Genomic DNA, 20,161 nt, shown 5'->3' with positions numbered 1-20,161 from the left:
TTATCTCATGTAAGTCTTCAGACAATCACTTACAGTAACACAGATGATAATTATTCCAGTCTGTGAATAGGACTCAACTGTCAGTTGACAAACACAAGTTACAGAATGGGGAGACACAGAAATACATTTCCTGCTACCAGAAAGAATGACCCTAGCACTCGTGAAAAGTGTTTGCCCCTTTCCAACAAATCCAGCATCATCTTTTCATAACCTCTCTCCTCTGCCCCCTGTGCCTCCCAAAGGATCATAGGGAATAGAAAAAAAGGGATACAAGAGCTCAGATCTTGGTTGTATAGTATAAGATTCCTTTGGTTAATTTGTTTGTGAGCTATCATAGCTGAAAAGCTGTTTATTTCTTTGCTTTAAAATACTTATAAATAATTTCCGATACGTTTTGAAAAAAGGCACACTTATTTTGAATGTGTACCATGACTGAAAAATTTATTCCTTGTCTATAAGCAGAAAAAACATACTAAAAATTGGGTACTGTGCAAAAAGTGGTACAGAAATACAAAAGAAATATACACTTCACTTTTAACACCAGGAATATTTATCTACCCCAATGGAATTCTGGGTCAGCATGAATATGTTCAAAGTGCCTGTACTAGTCTGGAGGTAGAAAAGTAACAGTGTGAGTAGCAAAAAAAAAAAAAAAAGGAAACAAACTGCATCAACATTATAAACTTCCACATAAATGTAAAAGCTAGCAGCCCTCAAGGACAGCAAGCAATTTCACCTCAAAGATAATTTCTGCATTACAGTAAAGACCTGGATTCCTTATGGACATGGTATACATGCTCACAATAGCCCCAACAGGTGGTTGATTTAAATCTTGCTTTCCAGATTCCAGACTTTTACTTAACAATTTGTTGTTTCATAAAAAGTCTACAAGATGATGATACCCTCTACTTCTATAAACGCCCCAGTAGGAACACGCCACTGTGCTAATAAGGCTGTAAGTGAAAATGTCAGAATTACTCATTTCACAGTGAAGTTATTAGGTTTGAAGCAAAGAGTTAACAATTGCTGAACAGATGGTTTTAAATTGGAAAGATCTGCAGAGTGCAGGGAGGAAGTTCTAGAAGGACAAACAGGCAGAAAATAATTCCTCACTGAAAATGAGAGCTAATACATCTCAGGGTATTCTAATATTCCTGGAGAAAAGAGAAAAAACAAGGAAGCAGCTATGAATGAATGAGCCTAATCCATACTGGACAATTATTTGTGCAAAAATAATAATTTACATGTTGAATTTTAAGACATGACCAATGAACTTGCTGAAGACAAGAAAGGTAACAGACCACTTTCACACAGTTTTGAGGTATAAATGTTTCGTCACCATTAGGATTTTCCATTAACAAATCAAAGGAATCAGAAAAGACCAAAAAAACCAAAAGATATTCAGGAGAACAGTGCTGTATGGAGACAAACTGAGAGCTATGGATGCCCCATTTGGTGAAGTATAACAGTCCATCAAGCACCAAACACAGAAGCTAACAAGCTACTGCAGGCTATTGTGTTTGAAGCTAACAATTTACTGTGATCTCTACATTTATAACTAAAAGCAGGAGAGCAAGGGTCATTTCTGGATGACTCCATCTGGCATTCAAGAAAAAATGAACCAACCCTTTCCAACTGGTACCTGGATAACTTATCATTTGATAGGTATTTGTATCCTATCATTTGTGTGGCATGAGACAGGTTAAATACAACATAGCAGTAAAGAAATAAACAGGCTCTCCAAGACTTTTCTCTTTTAGAAAATCATCACATAGACAAACTGCCTTCCCCTCTACCCAGGTGCAAAGAGAACTGAACACATACCAGATGCAACTCAATTTTATACAGGGCATCAGTACCATTCAAGTTCTTTTAGTTTCACGTTGTATTAAACCTGGCAGCTAAAGAACTGTTTAATAAGCACAATTTGGTGCTACTGTAGTGACTCACAGTCATCCACATAGAAACACAAAAGCTAGGTTTCACTGACAGTTTCATGTTTGAACATCTAATCCCAGTTGCTTACCCTCAGGTAATTTTGTTTCTTAATTGACCATACAGCACTGGCAGTGCTAGGTGATGCCAGGCACTGCTCTCTCCACCTACTGAAGGGGTCAACAACTCACTGAAGTGAACCCTGCAGTGCTGGACAAAAGGCAGCAACAGCAGCATGGCTACTGTGATGTTATTGATGGAGTGGGATTATTCCAGTGGGATCAGTTTTGCTGATCCATCATGTTCTATCTATCTGTTAAATATCTGGACAACTTTGATGCAGGGCCTATCTCAAGTCATGGTCAGCTATTAAAGCCTAATCAAGTAACTGAAAATTTACTTGAATTTGTCTAGGATAAATAGTTTAACAAGAACGGGCTACATTGAAAAGTAAGTATTTAAACAGTATCTATAGACAAACAATATTTTTGAAAAGCAGATCTAACAAGTATTTTGTTTATAAATCAAACCTCGCTGCCATTTGACATTACCCTGCAGGAGTAGAATCTGTAAATTTGAAAAACTGTCACCCCATGGATGCTGAAACCACCAACTCTTACAATACAAGGTCTGACTAATGTACAAATGCCACAATTCCATGGCTAGTATCCACCAGATCCTTGGCCCTGTACTGCAGAGCCAGTGCAAGTGGGTTTGACGGCCTCCTTTTCCAGCCAAGGTGTCACCTGAGCACATCCCTTGTCTGCAGAATGCAGCTGCATCTGGTCCCCCATCCACCCTCAGCTCACAAACCACAGCTGCCCTGCCTGGCACAAACTTCTCTAGAGCTCATGGAGCTTAATCCAGGCTGCTTCCAGTACCCCAGCCAGACTATTTATAGATAAGACAAATATTTATCTGACTTTTGTCATTGCTACAATGTGATATCTCAGAACTTACGTATTCCCTTAGTAGGTAAAACACTGTCTTGGAGTTCTTCCAAAGCACATTTTGCATGCGGTATCACTTTGGTACATATATTCATGTACTGGATAACACCCACAGCATCTAAAGCGACATTTGATGGCACAGGCTTAAGTCAGAGAAAAATTATCTGAAAACAGACACTGGTGCAAAACTAATAAAACTGAAAAAAAATAAATCTCAATTACATAAAAGCTGTTTTAAATACAAAGAACAAAATAGCTACAAAATAACTTGAAGATTTCACTAATTTTCAAAATTTCTTCCACTTCGCTTTCAAGAGTGAAGCCATGAAGAAAATCTGTATAAGCACTGTTGCTTCTGTAAAGCAATATTATAAAGCAACATCTAACAACAGAAATCTCTTGACTGTCAGATTCACCTGTTCAATTGAATTGCTCCTCAAAACTCATTTAATGTATATGTCACCTTAAATTATCTGAATCACAAATCTTATAAGAAAACTTTATGAGAGAGACATTCCAATATGCTTAGGTCTAAATTATTATTATTTGACTTTGCATCAGTAATAAGGCATCCATATTCCTGGAGAGCCATCAATTCAGTTCTTAATACAATTTTGTCAAAGCAAAAGAAGAAATGAAAGCAGACAATTTCATTTTTAAAAAAGTTACATTAGAAGGTCATTAAGGATATTCCTTAACAGTACAATTCTGGAAATATGTAGTTAAATCCCAACTGCTCCTAATGCAGCATTTTTCTCTAAAGTGATAATGAAAACTAAAATGCCATTGCCAGAATGGCAAAGCTGGAGCTATGCAACCCAATCTAGTACTTTCTGTACAGATGTAACCTACCAGTCAGTAGAACTGCAAAACCCTGTATTGTAACTAATAATAATAAAACAAGTGAAAACTTGTTCGTACTGAAACCAAGCCATTCTTTTATCTATTCACCTGGGGGACAATGGATGTACTTCTGGATGCAATGCTCAATAAAAATTACTTGTAGATTGCAAGCAAAGGATCCCTATTAGTACTTTGACCACCAACAAACTACTGCTGCCATACTGTTATTGAAGCATTCCATGCTTTATTGAAACCATTTACTCTATCAAGTTTGCATGTGGGAACCAACTGTTAGTGCTCATAAGCATGTCTCATTTGGTATCACAGCCTACAGCCTGTGTAGCTAAACTAGTGATAATCCTGAGCACTGTAAGACAGAATGGGCAAAGGATTGCCCAAATTCCAAGAAGCTTACATGAGAAGGCATGTGTGTTTATAAAGTATATTTCAGTGATCTGCTGCCTTTTTTCTTATCCCCCCATCTGCTTTTTTTTCCCATTTATTTAGGTCCAGAAATAACTTAAAAACACTGCAATGACATATGCTTAAAAGCAAATATAGTCACAAAAGCAAGTAAATTTGATGCCCAAGTGACTTAAAAATTGCTGCAATAAGAAGGATATGAATATATTCATGGCTGTGGGTGGGAATAAAAGAGATTACATCTGAAAATCTCCTGCTACCTTATTTCCAATGACTACACTAAATATTTGCTGTACAATTTGACATATTATGAACCAGAAAAGCCAAAGGTGATACAACCAACTTTGGAGAAGAACTTGAGGACCTTTAACCAGGTGAACCTCTAACCTGCCGTTTTCCCTAACAGGTAATTCAAAAATTACTCAGCACCATTTTCTCTTCATGCAAAGCCACTGTTAATTTTCCCACATCACCAAGGCATAAAGCTGCTGGTTCCTGATTCTCCCACTTTTAAATTTTTTAGCTTTGGTCTTTCAAATTATAAGACCAAAAGGTCAAGCAAAGTATGATTATTTGTAATATGCGTAAGAGTAACTACTTGGAGCTATCATTTATTTGTATAGTTTTTAGAAATGGAAGTTACTGGAGAAGTGTTAAGCACTGCTAAGACGAGCACTGCCTGATCACTTCTGGCTATCATCAAGGCTAACTGATGCAGGGGAAACTCTCATCTTAATGCAGGTAGCCCTGCAAGCATGATTTTAATTTATATCAGGACAAATTATGCATCTATGAATATATTAATACAACCAGCACTATGTCTTTCAGAAAGAATAAAAAAATTCATGCATACATTAAGAATTACCTAGCTAAAAAGCGACTGTGTTGCAGAAAAGTATGGTTTTAAACTGTCTGGGACAAAACAAATGACATTATAAATTACAGAGCCATCGTTTCCTTAAAATGCAATCTCAATTATGGAATTATTTCAGACCACGTTAAACCATGTGTCAAAGGCACATTTCTATTAATGAACTGCCAGTTCTGTTCACATTAAAATTTGCACATCAATATTTTTTGTTCTGACTGATGAATTTTTTCTTCTTTAATCCACACCTTTCCCAGTTAACCTTTAATATCTACATAGCTGATTGCTTCCTGTGTAAAATAAATCTGCATAACTATTAACACACTAATGACATTAAAATAATTTTAAAAGTTGGCATAATTTTCTCACTATATAATACAGTATGTTCTCGTAAATAAAAAAACATAAAACAAAATCATAGTCAGACCAAGAAAGAAAAGATAGAGAGTACTATGGGAGCTACCTAGAGGCCTATATTCAAAAGCTTTACCATGAGCAGTATCTTTTTCTATAGTATTTTTTCCCTGTAACTACTGTAACAGAAAGAAACAAAGAAGCTTCAAAACAATAAAGTTTTAATGAAAGTTTGATATTTTAAATACAGGCACTTGTAACCACAATAATCACAAGGATATGGAGAGGTGTAGGAAGGGAAAATGTTCTCATATAAAACTGAGAACCATCACATGACTGAATAAGACTTTTTTCAAATGGAACAATATTTGTTTTAATACATCTACAGATGCAGATGGATGGATCTCTTTTGTACAGAGAGCAGATCACAGTTCTCCAAGTCTTTTGTGCCACTGTCACGTAGCAGTCTAGCTCACACTTAAGTGGGCAATACAAGGCAATAAAAAAAAATCATGATTATCATAATAACACTGAGCTAGCTGCAGTACAGATGACTTTCAAATCCCATGTTCTTCTTAAGCACAAAATACTGAAACAGATTTTTCATCACAGTTGTTTTAATGGTGTCATAACCAACTTCCTTTATTACCCTTAATGGATAATTAAGATGCTTTCCTCCTATTTAAAGGCTTGATATAACTCTCACATGTAACAATAGAGAATTGCATTGAACCCTAAGTAATCTGAGATTCGTTTAACAGGGGACCCATTAAGTGAGTCACACCAATCCCCAGGTCCTTCATGCTTTTTAAAAAATAAAACATTTTCCTTTTCAGTCAATAATCCTACATAGGGCTTCTCAGTGGGAAGAGTTTAAGTTACAGCATCTGCTTTAGCAAAAGCTAAAAAGCCTCCTATTTAAAGATTTTTAATTTCAATTGTTAAAAAGCAATCAATGAAGACTGGCATAGACAAAAAATTAATGTGGCTCTGCTTTGTATTAACAACTGGCAGAGAGAAGTTAAAGTCCTAGTAGAATACAGCTGAACCTTCCTACAGTTTTTGCAATTGCTGTCTCCAGATAGTAAACTCATGTCAAATCTAATTTCTCTTCATAGATTATGAAACCCATTTTCTGCCCATAAGAGATTCTTACTGCGTTGATTCTCACATGGTAATTTTTTTAATAGATTTAACTGGTACCACAATAAAACCATCAGATATATGAAGCAAATTAGATGGATATCCATGATAAGAACAACAAAACTAATGAAATAGGAGATTTCCAGCAGCACCAGGCCACACTTTCTCTTGCATCTTCACCTCTGAAGCAATTCTTTAGACCAAATGCCAGATACCCCTTTGCACTGCTGTTTGAAATTTTTTGCCAACTACCCATCTCCCTCCCCATTTCACCACAGGTCTGGGCATCACAGCAGCAGGTCACAAGAACAGCATATGAAGCCCTTGCTCCTGGGAGGGAAAGGGAAGGATGCAGCTTTGGCTACTCCCTGCCAGCAGACAGTTAAAGCATTAGAAACTGAGAAGGAAGGTCTGGGGGAGCAGGGAAAGCCTATTATCCTCAGAAAGCAAAATAAAAACATGGCAGCCTGCCACACGTCTCTGGGTCCATAGTGCCCACAGCTTTTGCGGCCTACAACATTTATTTTTCCTCCAAGAAAAAAGATTTGAGGGTGCCATATCTACCTATCAGCTCTGCTCCTAAGCTCTGGCCTTACTTTGCCTGGCTCTAGAAGGTGTGGACAGCAAGGGCTTTTTACCCTGACTCAGTGACCTGCCATCAAGGCTATTCCAGGACAAACACACACAGTCTGCTCTGCTGCTCCAGCCCCAGCTGCCACTGTACACAGCAACAGCAGCTTCTTCTCTCCATGGAAAATGAGGTATTTACAGCTCATTACCAAAATAATTACTTTATAAAGCACTTCATAAAGACCTGCAAGCTAACTCCAGTTTGAGCAGTTTGGGGTTCACTTTTCAGGTTTTCACTTCTTTTTTTTCAATTTCTTCACAACATTGTCACTGAAGTCATCTTCCTTTCTTGATATTTAATACAACTAGAGTCCTCAAAGAAGCCCACTACTGTCCTTCCTGAGGGGTAAAAGAACCAATTCTTCAGATTTCAAAGGCTGTTATCAGAAAGGAACAGGCTGCACCTGGAGTAACAGCAACCTCCCACAAGAATATGGGAAAGAAACATCTTTTCTTTCCATGTTCAACACAGGCAGGGTGTTAGAGGGGTCTGTGGACCTATGTTTGGGGTAAACTGGTTTTCTTTTTTCTTTACCAGCAGCAGTCTCTGATAACCAACACCCAGACAACTTCTGGCCCTTCTCTAGAGCCTGCAGAAGGGCTGCTGTGGGGGCAGGAGCTGTGTTGGGCCAGCAGCCACAGGGGTGATCAGGCAGCTCCTACAACTCACCCCAAAAGGCTGTGATAGGCTGCCCTAATTAGTCTCACTCAAAGCCAGGGAACCAAAGGGAGCCAGCCTATATAACTAGAGCCACTCTCAGAGGAATTTTGCTAACAATTCCATCAAGCTTCCCCAACAATGTCATACCAGCTCTTTGGGCACTGAGACAACTCCTTATATCAGCATCTCCAAGAACTGATACTCTGTGGAACATTTACACGAGAAAACATTGCAGTTATCCATGCAAGCAATCTTTGATGCTATTCACTTTTCATATGAATTTTATACAGTACATTATAAAGAAACCCTTGTGGGATTCTTACTGTGAAGAAAAAAAAAACCCTTTTTTTTCTTTTCAACTTCTCAACATAGTTTTAGCAATTTTAACAGTAAGCTAAACAGGAATAACCTTGTCCCTCATGTCCCACTGTCATGCTCTCCACAGAAAAATCTATATGGAAATGCATTGAAACATCCTCTCTAATATTCAGCTGCAGTTCTAAACTGCAAATCCATTGAGTATAATTCCCTTTATTTTAATCCTCAAGTCTCTTTTCTTTGCTCCTGCTATCTATTATTTATCATTCTATGTATCTAGAAGGATGCATGGTTGAATCACACTGACTTGATTCTTTTACTGCATCAGAGGACTTTATATTAACAAAATTCTGAAAGCTTAAGGCAGGACTTGCACCATAATACAGACCTCCTGCAGATCCTTACTCATCCAGAGATCCCCAAAGACAACAAAAAGTAGTTGGGAAAAGCTTCAGGGGTAGTGTTATTTGAGAGACTAAATAAAAGACATTATCATGAAGATGTCATGCTGTTTTTCCACTCCAAAGCCCATTCCCACAGATGAGAAAGAGCAACTCTCATACTACAGAAACAAGCATTAAAGCACTAAGTTCCTGATGCTTCTTGTCAACTCACCATGCAACACTGGAATTTGTTGGTAGTGTTACTGTAGTTTGAAGATTGTTTAAAACTACTAAAATTACCTAAAAATGGGGCAGGGAGGGGAAGCATCTATTCAAATATTTTCTAATTTTTTCAATTTAGAAAATTATCAATAATAAAGTTTGCCTATCCTTTCAAATATACTCAAGCTAGCAATACTTCTAAACCTGTTGTTCCATACTTTGAAATTGTATTTTGCACTTGTGTGCCTGCTCTGTATATCTACCTAAGCTAGGCAGGTGCCTGCATAGTTTACACACCCTGTCTTAGAGCCACAGCACAGAGAGAAAGGCAGCATACATACTAAAAAGAATGACATCTAATTAAAAGATGTGATTACACAGAAGGGCCTTGCACTTACAATAACTGCACAATCCCAAACAGAGACCAAACAGGTCTTCAAACTTCACGTTCACCCACTTCAAGCAGCTTACTTCTGTTGCAGGTCTAACAGAAGAGATGACAGGGAAAGGCAGCTGCAGGAAGATTCGCAAATGAGAAATTCTCTGAGAAGCAAACCCCAGCAGCAGGTTGGTTATCTCAGAGTGGAATCAGGCCAAGGGCCCTACGAGTCACTTGGCCACTTTCTCTCACAGCCTCAGAAGTGCTTTTACTGTGTCACATGCTAGTCAAGTCTAAATGTTTTGTTCTTGACACACATGACCTGATGATATTCTGAGTGCATTGATGTGATGTCACCTCAAAGCTATGTAAATCTTTTATCAGAAAATATCTAATAACAAGTATAACATGTATTTTTCAACCCAGAAAGCAAAAGACTATTTTAACTAAAGAATATGTAAGAGTAACTGTGCTAGGATCAGAATAAAGGTCCACATTGTTCTTGGAGGTGTCAGAATATCAGTTTCTAGAGGCTCTTTTCAGAGAATATGAAACAAGGCAGGAAAAGAGTAAATCCTTCCTGGAAAGTCCCACACAGAAGGTGGGACTCACCTCCCACCTGAGTATTGTCAGCTATTTAGGGACTTGGTGCTGGAGTTTATCAAGTATGATAATCTGAATGCAAACATAATTGATTAGCCATCTTGATTTATATCAGCATATACAATAACTAAATACCAATCTCCAATCATTAAGAAACAAAACAAAACAAGCAAGATATTTAGTGAGTCACAGAACCACACAAGAAGGAAAATTTGCCTAGTTCAATCTGCCAGATTACTCAAGGCTTAGTCCAGTAAGGGAAGCAAACAGAGATTTCATAACATCTCTGGGCTGCTCCAGTGCTGAAGTACTTTCATACCAAACATTTCTTTCCTTATAGCCAGTTTGTTTCAGCTTATGACCATTATCCCTCATCCTCTCACTGTGCACTCAAGACCACCACCATGCTCTTGGTAACCAGCTCTTAAGGCACTGGGAGACTGCAGAGCTCCTCATTCCATTACAGAAGGCAATCCCATGGATCTAACATGATTTACCTTGACTAAAACTGGCAAACATTTTCTTCACACACAAGAAGCCTCATTCCATTATTTCCTATGGGATAGTGGTTGACCAAGCTGCAGTACTCCAGACCTTCCTTCTTGTCCTTGCAAATGGATAAAACAATCTTTTATTGGGAACCTCCCTCTATCTACAGTCTGTCAAAGATCACAGAGAGCAGCCTGACAATGACATCAGTTGGCTTTCCCAGTACACTCATGGTGTGATTCTTGGGTTTGTCCTGGGCAGGGCCAGGAGTTGGACTCTGATGCTTACAGCCCCCTTCCTGAGGTCAGACTGACAGGCCTGTAGTTCCCCAGATCCTTCTTCCAACCCTTCCTGTAGATGGGTTTCACATTTGCTAACCTCCAACCATCTGGGACCTCATTAGTTAACCAGGAGCAAAGATAAATTATGGAGAGTAGCTTGATGAGCTCTTCTGCCAGCCCCTTCAATGCCCTTACATGAATCCCATCTGGACCCATAGACTTGTGAGGGTCTGAATGGCACAGGAGGTCACTAACTACTTCCTCCTGGATTGCAGGGGCTCTGTTCTGCTCCCTGTCCATGCCTACCAGCTCAGGGGGTGGTGCCCCTGAAGATTATGAGTCTTTCTGTTCAAGGCTCAGACAAATTTCTTATAGCATTACTCATTACAGGTTTAAAATACTGTATTTCTACTTCAGACAGGAGGGGAAATAAACTCATAGACAGCCAAATTCACACCATAGGATCAAGAATAATTCTTGCACTTCATTCCATAAGAATTCCTAATATACTTGACTTTCCTCTGGAATCTTAATTAGATTTCAAAAAGAACACAGGTATGATGTTCCAGGACTATTTTTCACAGCAACAATTACTCGTGATGTAGTCTCCCCTATTATATCTTCTCAATAAAGCCATTTTTTATAGCTCATCCATTTTTAATTTGATAAAGCCTCTCTTTTCTGTTCTCCCTTTTCATTTGACCACTGAGTCTTCTCAGAAATGTTCATTTCCTAGCAGCTAGAGCACAATGAACAGAAAAGCAAACTGCTGTTCATCTGAACAAAGACACTCCCACACAGTGAAGTATGTGTGTCTGGGAGCCCTGCTATAGAAAAACACATGCCCACAGTTTTTCACAGATTCTGCAGTTTTCAGCCGCAGTGCAAGGCACTGGCAGACATGAATAGCCTTTCTTTTACCTTGTTTATTCAAGAACTATGATCCACTAGCCTGCTTTTAAGTATTTGATATCCTACAGTGAAGGGATTAAATAAGCCTGATGCCAAATGAAAAACTTCAGACATGACGCTGATATTTTTGGTAAACTTATGAAGCCAAAATCTGAAGGTCTTGTCCTTAGAGACTAAAAGGCCTTTGCTCTAGGATTTTGTATTTATTATGCTAGCAAAGTCAATCCTATCTCTAACAGACACTGATTTCTTGATAGGTTCTCTCGTGCCTGGAGTGCATTTGAAAGAAGAGCAACCATCTTTCTAATTTTCACACTGCTCCTCACATAATTAATCAAGTATACAATCTAAACTGACTTCCTTTCCAAGCACATTATTGCAAATCAGTCATTTGTGGGCGAAAAACATAAAGAGAAACAGGACTGTACTTTACATCTTGCTTAAGAAGAGTCCTTCATACCAGGAAGGTGGGAGATGGGCTATAATAATACAGCATTTAAATAGTAAATATGCACAGGGGCACACAGCACCCAGGTGTGCTCTCATTTCTCATGATCCCAGTGAAAGGGGTCATGACCTTTCAGACTTGAACCTCAACACTTCTAATTTTTCATCTTGGTTCTCAGAAGAGAAATTTAACCCATCTGGTTTTCAGTTTTATGAGGTCATGAGCCATGAAAGAAAATCTAGCTTTAAACAAAAAAGGAGATATATAATCTTCTGTCCCTGTATAAGATTAGATTACACAGATGTTTCTGTTATATCAAGGCAAACTTAACAGGGAAAAAATATCTTCTGCACAATATTATATATTCATATCTCTACCACTGTGTATTTCTTTCTGGTTGTACTTATACATTTCTAGTTCCTCTAGCAAAACCATGCACAATGGTCAACCTTAAACTCCTGCCTACGCAGAGCTGTGAAAATCCTGCCTTTCATGTCGTCACTGGGCTATTTAGCCTGGTGCTACAATGAGGCAACAATTTCATTAGAAGTGATAGATAATTATATTTCCTACTACAGCAAGGCACAAACCATCATCCCACCTTGTTCTCTGCTCTCTGGCAGCACCAGGCAACACAACCAGAGTCAACTCGTGTCTGAGTTGGACTTTTCATTAATTGGTTCACACCTCCAGCAATGCATTTAATAGTGCTGGTAAAAGGCAGGTTGTTTTCTTTTTTCTTAAAAACACAGAAAATAGTTTGCAGGCTCCCTCTCCCCAGCCACACAAGCCATAGAGCTTCAGCAACCCAGTCCCACACTGTAGGAAGCATTTACATACAAAAGAATTTGTGAGATCTTTTATGGTTTCCAGCATCCACCAAATCTAGAGAACCATTTTTACAACCTCTCGAAAAATTTATAATATGGGGATACGTGGAAGTCAGATTAGTTCATAGGGTTCTCTGCATATAAATTATACAACACAACTATTAAACAGCACAACACCTTCAACAGAGGGTTAACTCATATTTCACTGCAAGAACACTGAATGATGCACCTTTTTCATATCCTTAAGGTATGAAACCTCATAATAAAATGCAACATGCAGGAATGGGGTTTTTAAGCATTTATTTCAAAAAACAGCAAGTTTTGAAAAATGACAGCAAAGAATCATATGTAAACCAGGAGACAAGTGCTTCTAATACTATTTCTATAATTGCCCTACAATTCAAAGGCCAACCAAGTCCTTGTGGGTTGTGTCCACCTTAAGTCCTGTTCCCTTCTCCAGCATAGCAAATACACACTGAGCTGTTAATTGCAGTAACGCTAATAAAAAGACAAAACTTCACGACTACATTAACAGTGAAATTGCCAATTAGCACACAAGGCTTCCTCATTACTGCTGCTGCATGAAATGTGAAGCATGATGTGGATAGCAGTCATAAAATAAAAGACATTTCTAAAAGCCAATAGGTCACATTTTCACTTACTTCAAAAGTACTGCTGGAATCAGTAACTGAGAAGCTGACCTACAGGAAAGAAAGAAATTCCTACAACCTTTTGTGAAAATCACAAAAGAGAAATATTGCCATTTTCCACATCTGCATTCACAATGGTTTTCAGAGGAAGGAGTACTTGCCTTGGTGTAGCCACTAGAAAATGGCTTAAAAATTTAAAAATAGGCCAAAGGCTAAGATTTCAGTGGATAATTTATCCTGACTTTATATTCCATGTAAGGCTTCCCCAGAAAGAACTAATGGATACTGAAAGCAATCTAGGTGATCCTAGTGTCCTTTATTCTACAGAAGGAACATTTGTGTCCTTCAGTGTCTTTCAATGCCCATTTAATGAAAGTTAATCCAGACCTCCACAACCCTAGAGCTGCTTCCATAAAGTGATTGTGCTTTTCATACAGTTTCTATTTCCTGAGGTCTCTCTCTACCTTTTTGGGTTTTTTTTGAAGATTTTTAATTCTAATTCAGAGGTCTCATGGTAAATAAAATGGAAATACTTTCAGCATTATCTTCCTTGAGAGAACTGGAGTAGGTATTTGTTTTTCACTTGCTCCCTTTTAATCAAGCATTTTGTTGACCATAATCAATTTCTTCACTCAAGAGAAAAATGTGCAATTATCTACAATGAAGAAGGTGTGTCTAAGGAATAGGGTGGCAGGAAAGAGAAATCAATGGAACCATCTGTCTGACATTCCTACAACATTATAAGATACTTGTAATTAACTGCTTGCCTACCAAAGTCTGCCAGCTTTAACTCCCCCGTGTCACTGATCAGAAGGTTCTGTGGTTTCAGGTCCCTGTGCAAAATGTAACGCTGGTGGATGTAAGACAGTCCTCGCAGCAACTGAAATAAAAATAACTGAAAAAGAGGGGGACAAAAAATGACCTCTGTTAATATTTTGCATATAACCACAGGTGATTTCTTCATGATATGCAGGGTGCTTGCACATTGCGGTAACATTGTGTCAGAATTCCTCCCAAACTGGCTAATTCCCACCCAAATTTAACACAATGAAATTTCCATCTGAAATATACTTACTTTGCAAGGACTAAACCCAGCCTCCAAGCCCTACTATGTCATAGATTCAATTTGACTGCTTTAAAAAGAATGAGAGCAATACACCCATGTGCAGAAGGCTTGGTTTCTACCAAATTATAATTATATTCCATTTACCCATATGGCCTTAGAGATTAGGTTGTAGCCTGAAGACAGATGTGTATCTTCACTAATTATAGGCAACAACAGTACAGGGTGGATAGGGATGGGGAGATAAGGCTGGGGGATGGAACACTGAAGCTAAAACAAAGAAGAAATTAATAGTATAACAATAATGCCTGTGTACCCAAGGAAATCTGCAAGTAAAATAGATTTTATCCCTCAAAGTCTATTTTAATGGGAGTTTCTTATGTATTTTTCATTAGGAAATAATAACTCTCACTGAACCTAAAGATGACTTTTGAAATCTACTTGCAATAGTCTTTAAGGTAATTTTAGATAGAAACTTAACTCACCATCTCCTAGTTTCTTAGAGTCCTTCCCTGGATTCTATAAATGCTTACTCCTAAATCTAAGCATTACTATTGTGTATTCTGTAATTTACAATTATGAACAAAGAGCTGGATGAAGAGGATCTTTTGTCCTCCCCTTTCCATCTCCTGCAAGCATCATTCTCCTGCATCCTTTCAGACACTTGCTGGAAAGGGCTGTGTAACCTGTCATGGGTTTTGTCAACACAAAGGGTGAATCAACTCCCAGGAGTTTTCTTTGCAGTTATGAAGAACCTATCCCAATGCAGGGACCCTTCCTTTTTCCTGATATGTTTTAAGAAATACTTCAGTTTCTAGATGTGAACACAAAGCTAAACATGGAGAATTCAAGAGCAGGTATGGACACTGTGCCTCACAGCTCAAAGGACAGTGAAATGTGCTCTCTAGGAAGATGTGGAAACCACCCCAAAGATTGGGAAAAAGTCAACTCGGGCACACGAGAATTTCTAATTAACTTGCAAAACAAGCATCCTATTCAGTGATTACTGAAGTGAAGAGACATTATAAAAAGGGTTACAAAATCTGATTATAGAAGAGAATAAAGGCTGACATGAAAGAAACAGAAATGTCATGTTACTGAAGGTGAAATGAATTTAATTGCATTTCATTTTTTTCCCTGAGTGCCGACACAATGCACTCTATGTTTAGCTATTTAGCCAGGGCACAAAGAGCCATATCAATCACCTTCTTGCCAGGGTAGAGTCTAACAGTGTGCTGAGGAAACCTAAGAGCAAAGTACAGGAACAAAGAATAGCAGGAAAGTCATAAGTAACATGCACATTCCTTTTTGAATTGTGGTTAAAGTGGAATTCATAGTACATAAAAACTATTTTAATAAGAGCAAGAAGCAGAATAGTTTTCATTACAGCCTGAAAATATCAATTTAATTCTATTAAATTACTTCAAAATAATACATTTTTTTAAAATAAAAAGATGGGCAAAATAACCAGTTTGCCAGGATAAATCAATAGCATTTAACTTCAAACATTATTTTTAAATATGCAAAGAAATTTCAATTATCATGGTAGCTTACAGCACTGTAATCTTTATAATAACTCAAAATATATTTATTAATGTCTTTCACTTGGCTTTAGTGAAAAGAGTCAAGTGATTTGACATAATGTGCTAAAAAAAATGCCCAACACTTCACAGCTAAATGGAATAAACATCTGCTCTTGAGGACAGCTTTGGAATGTAGTTTTATTCCAAACTTGTAGACATGCTGTACTCATTAAGTACCTTCTCCAAAAGTTAATTAATTCACTCACACCTCCTTGGAGGAAGCTCATGGAAGAGAAGGGAAAAAAAAACTTCCTGAATTCATTACAGGGTAAACTCAAATATTGTTCTTTTGCTTTCTCTTTTTCTCTTCCCCTTTGTTTTTATAATTTAAATGTGAAAAGATTTACGCGAACACAAGCCTACAATCTGGCAGCAAAGCATTCTGCAAACCACTGGCCCTTTGAGATTTTTTGGGATGAGAAAACACCAAGGGAGGCCTCTCCATTTCCAATAGTTTCCCAGCCCACAAAAGGAAAAGATGAATTGAAAAAAAGTTTCTGCTTCCTCACAAAGTACTTCTGCCCTCTCACAGTCAAGTTCATACCCCTGATCTTGAGGAAAGCCTTCTCTAAGAAACCCATTTTCTTTCCAGATTGTCTGCATTAACTTCACAAGGACAAAAATGAATCCTAGATGAGGAACTGTCAATCCTTACCCATATACCCAGCCTGAAATCTACATACGTCTTATGGTCATACTCTCATCTTGATCCTTCCACCACCTCACTCTATTCCAATCACCATGAAACCTCAGCCTAGGGGTTTTTTTCAGGGGTTTTAAACAAGCAATGGAACTGCCACTTCCCAAGGCCCCAGGATGGCAGCTGCAGTCAATGGCAAATTCACCATGTATTTCAACAGGTTGGTCAGGATGGTAAAATCAAGACAGATTTACAGCTCGTTACCTTTTATGTTGGTAATTTTAGTATTTGCATGGTCATACAAGGCTGTATAGGTATTGAATAACCTGTAATAAATAAACTAAGACATCATTCACTAAGACATCATTTGTGTACAGTTTCTAGTTTATTAGTAGGAACAAAGGTTTTGATAATAAAATTAGGCTCATAAAATGCCAAAGGTCATTGTGTTTGAAGAAGACAGAACACAGGACAGGGATTTGTCCCTAGAAGTCATGTTTTCAGCAAAGCTTAATATTAGGAAGCCCAACACTACATTCAGACAAAAAAACCTTAACATTTGTGGCTTCAAGACTTGCTTATTTCTTTCAGTCATGAAAAAAATACCTCTTTTCCCAGACTGTTATGCAGCTCTCACTTTAATGAGCAGCATATTTTAACGAAGACTTTTCATTGTCAGCAAGAAAAATGCATGCAGGTCAAAGCTAATTCAGGGTTTATGGACTGTGATATTAAAAGAACATTAGCAGTTCTTAAAACATACAAGAGAAAGCCCTCAAAGGGGTGAGCTAGCACCTACACAGTCCTTCAAGTGTAATGCCTGGATAACCATTTGAGCTATATGCAACATTTGACCAAATGCCCGCAGTAGTTTTAGAATACAACATTTTCTGAGACTCGTAGCTATGTGGATGAAGAGCCCAGCTTTCCTGGTGTTCTAATGAGTCTGGCTGAGTGTACAACCTAGAGCCTTACATGCAGACATGCAATGGCTGCCCGGTGGCCCACGTGCTGCAGAATGCTTCACTGTCTGGTGGCCTCTGAACAAGCTTGTGAGTTAGACACTGACACAGGCGATGCAAAACACATCTAAAGGGTGGGATTGAGAGTAGCTGACACTGACTGACTTAGGTTCAGAAAGCTCTTTCCAGTCTATGGCTGAAGGGGAACACTCGTGTACAAGTGATCTGTGTAAAGTACTCAGATGACTCCACACAGTTGCCCTCCATTACCAGATATGGTAGAGTTTCCGGCAAAGGATACTGGGGTAAGAGAAAAGCAGAAATTCACAACATGCCTAGGGAGATTCTCTGGAAAATGTACCATTTCCACACAGACTCTGCTGAGGCACTGAGGACCCCAATGAAGAAAGGTTGCTTGCCAAAAGGACAGAATAACGATGCCTGTGGGGGCCTTTTTTAAGACTTTCCGTAATGGCAAAGAGGGAGTTCTAAACTATTTTCTTCATTTGAGCTCCCTTAATTCATGTTGCATTTTGGGAATAGAGGACCTGGCCCTGGATACAGAAGTAGAAAACTACACAGAACTAGAAAGCTACAAAGAACTTTTTATCTTACAGAAGATGCACAAAACTCTTGGTTCTGCTCTCTTGGCAGCAAAACTCTGCAAAAAGGCTGAGATTATCTGGAACAGGAGTTAACATGATTTCAGAAGAAAGCTGAAATTAAACCTGAATTAATATCTTTCCTTTAGCAAGCTCGTACTGCTCTATTAGTATAGCTACTTTTGAAAAATAATACACAATACCACACAGGCTTTATTATCACCCAACACTGATTACACAAATGTTCCTGCTTGCCCTACATATCAAAGCACACAGCCTGGATATCACACAGTCATCTGAATTCCCAAGTGTGTATTCAGCATCAATAAAATCATATTTAGTCTTATTAGGCCATCAAATCTAAAAATATCAGTAAAAGAAACTAAACTTGGGACATTGTATCTCATGCTTGCAACCAATGAAGTTCTCCCTATCATCCAGAGGACAGTACAGGCTTCTGTACATTATTGGCTAATTAAAATGGCAAAAGGAGGTAACAAATCACTACAGTGCCATCTCACAGCCTTGGAAATAAACAGAACCAAACACATTATTCAGTTCCATTTGGGTTCACTAAACTGTTCAGGAATCTTAGAACTACTTGTTTTAAATCATTATACTAGAAAAAACTACCTGGTAATATGTACTATCACAGAAGCAATGAGAAATGTCCCTCTGACTTCTGCTGGCATGTCAAAACCTCATCAAGCACAATCTTTTTTATCACTCTTGGTTTGCTATTCATTTCCCTCTTCTAAACCAGGATAATAACCACAAGATAAAATCCAGTTTTCACTTCTAACTAATACCCAGTGAAATACTGCACTTTTTAGGTCAAAGTTTTGTAGACTCTGTTGCTTAAATTGTCAGAAGAAGTTCCAGGAAGAAAGTACTGACTTGAGACAAATTTGCATCTGTATGAATAAGGAAAATCTGAATAAAAATTATTAGGTAATTGATTCTGCAGGATTTTCAGGATCATAATAAGATTTATCTCACAAAAAGGTTCCTCCTATTTGCCTTCCCTGGAATCAACTGAGTTCCCTCCAAAAGAATTTTAAAACAATCCACTTCAATCCAGTGTTTTTATAAAGGCTTCTAACTTGCTCCTGCATTCCTTACACAAGAGTCTAGAGTCTTACTAAGGCAATGTCACACAGAAATACATATGATACAGCCACTGGAAATGTTCATTGCATCATTGCTTTAAAAATGTGTATATATAGATTTTCCCACTTATTTCCAGTAGAACTGCAAAGGAAAGAGATTGGGGTGTGTTAATTTGCTAACTCCCATTCTCTTTGATGCTGTTTTAATCATTTTTTGTCCCCTCTGGGTACTACTACAGTCATTTGCAATGAAGAAGGTGTGCTTAATTAACTGAGTATAAAGACACTCCCTTATGATCAGCTGTAGTCATCTGCTAAGGTTCAGTAAGTGGAAGACTCAGGTTTTTACTTCTGAATGGCAAAAGCAAAAATAAATTCAATTCAATCTCCTTTTTTACCTTTCATCAGCACACTTCCATGCTGAAGTAGGTCACAGCGGCAATTGTTGCCTCACCGATTTTAAGAATCTTGACATGTTCTCCCTACAATATACATGTGTTCTTGCCCTATGTGAATCATGAAGACCATAGAGACAATAAATTACAAGTGCACTTATGAAAGTGACATTCTTCTAGCATGAATTTTAACATGCTAATGAAGTTTCTGCATTAACCATTCACAGTTGTGCATATTATCAAACCATTAAGTGACAAGACTGACATGAAGTAGAGTGAAATGCTGATGCTATATTTAATGTCTGATAACAAAAAAGTCTAATTTAAATAATCAATTTTCAATGCCATGTGTAAAAGACGACCTTAATTTGGCATAACATTATTCTGTCTGCTGCACACCTGCTTATTCACTGAATGAGGAATGAAAAATAGCACCTTCTCAACCACATTAAACAGCATCACTTCTTACTTAACATATCTGCTGA

The 20,161-nt window shown here is 38.0% G+C and overlaps 1 protein-coding gene across 5 annotated transcripts in view; it reads right to left on the bottom strand.

Moving 5' to 3' along the window:
- CDK14 (cyclin dependent kinase 14) overlaps positions 1–20,161 on the bottom strand; it is a 344,883-nt gene that overhangs the window by 169,221 nt on the left and 155,501 nt on the right. For all 5 annotated transcript variants that reach the window (XM_066553161.1, XM_066553153.1, XM_066553178.1 and 2 more), the window contains one exon: positions 14,094–14,217. In XM_066553161.1, coding sequence (XP_066409258.1) covers positions 14,094–14,217 — 124 coding nt within the window. The remainder of the gene's footprint in view (positions 1–14,093; positions 14,218–20,161) is intronic.

The sequence above is a fragment of the Molothrus aeneus genome, chromosome 1, assembly GCF_037042795.1.
Source record: "Molothrus aeneus isolate 106 chromosome 1, BPBGC_Maene_1.0, whole genome shotgun sequence".
NCBI classification, from domain to species: Eukaryota; Metazoa; Chordata; class Aves; order Passeriformes; family Icteridae; genus Molothrus; species Molothrus aeneus.
Note: the sequence above shows the minus strand (reverse complement) of the source record. Positions and strands in the feature narration are given on the sequence as shown.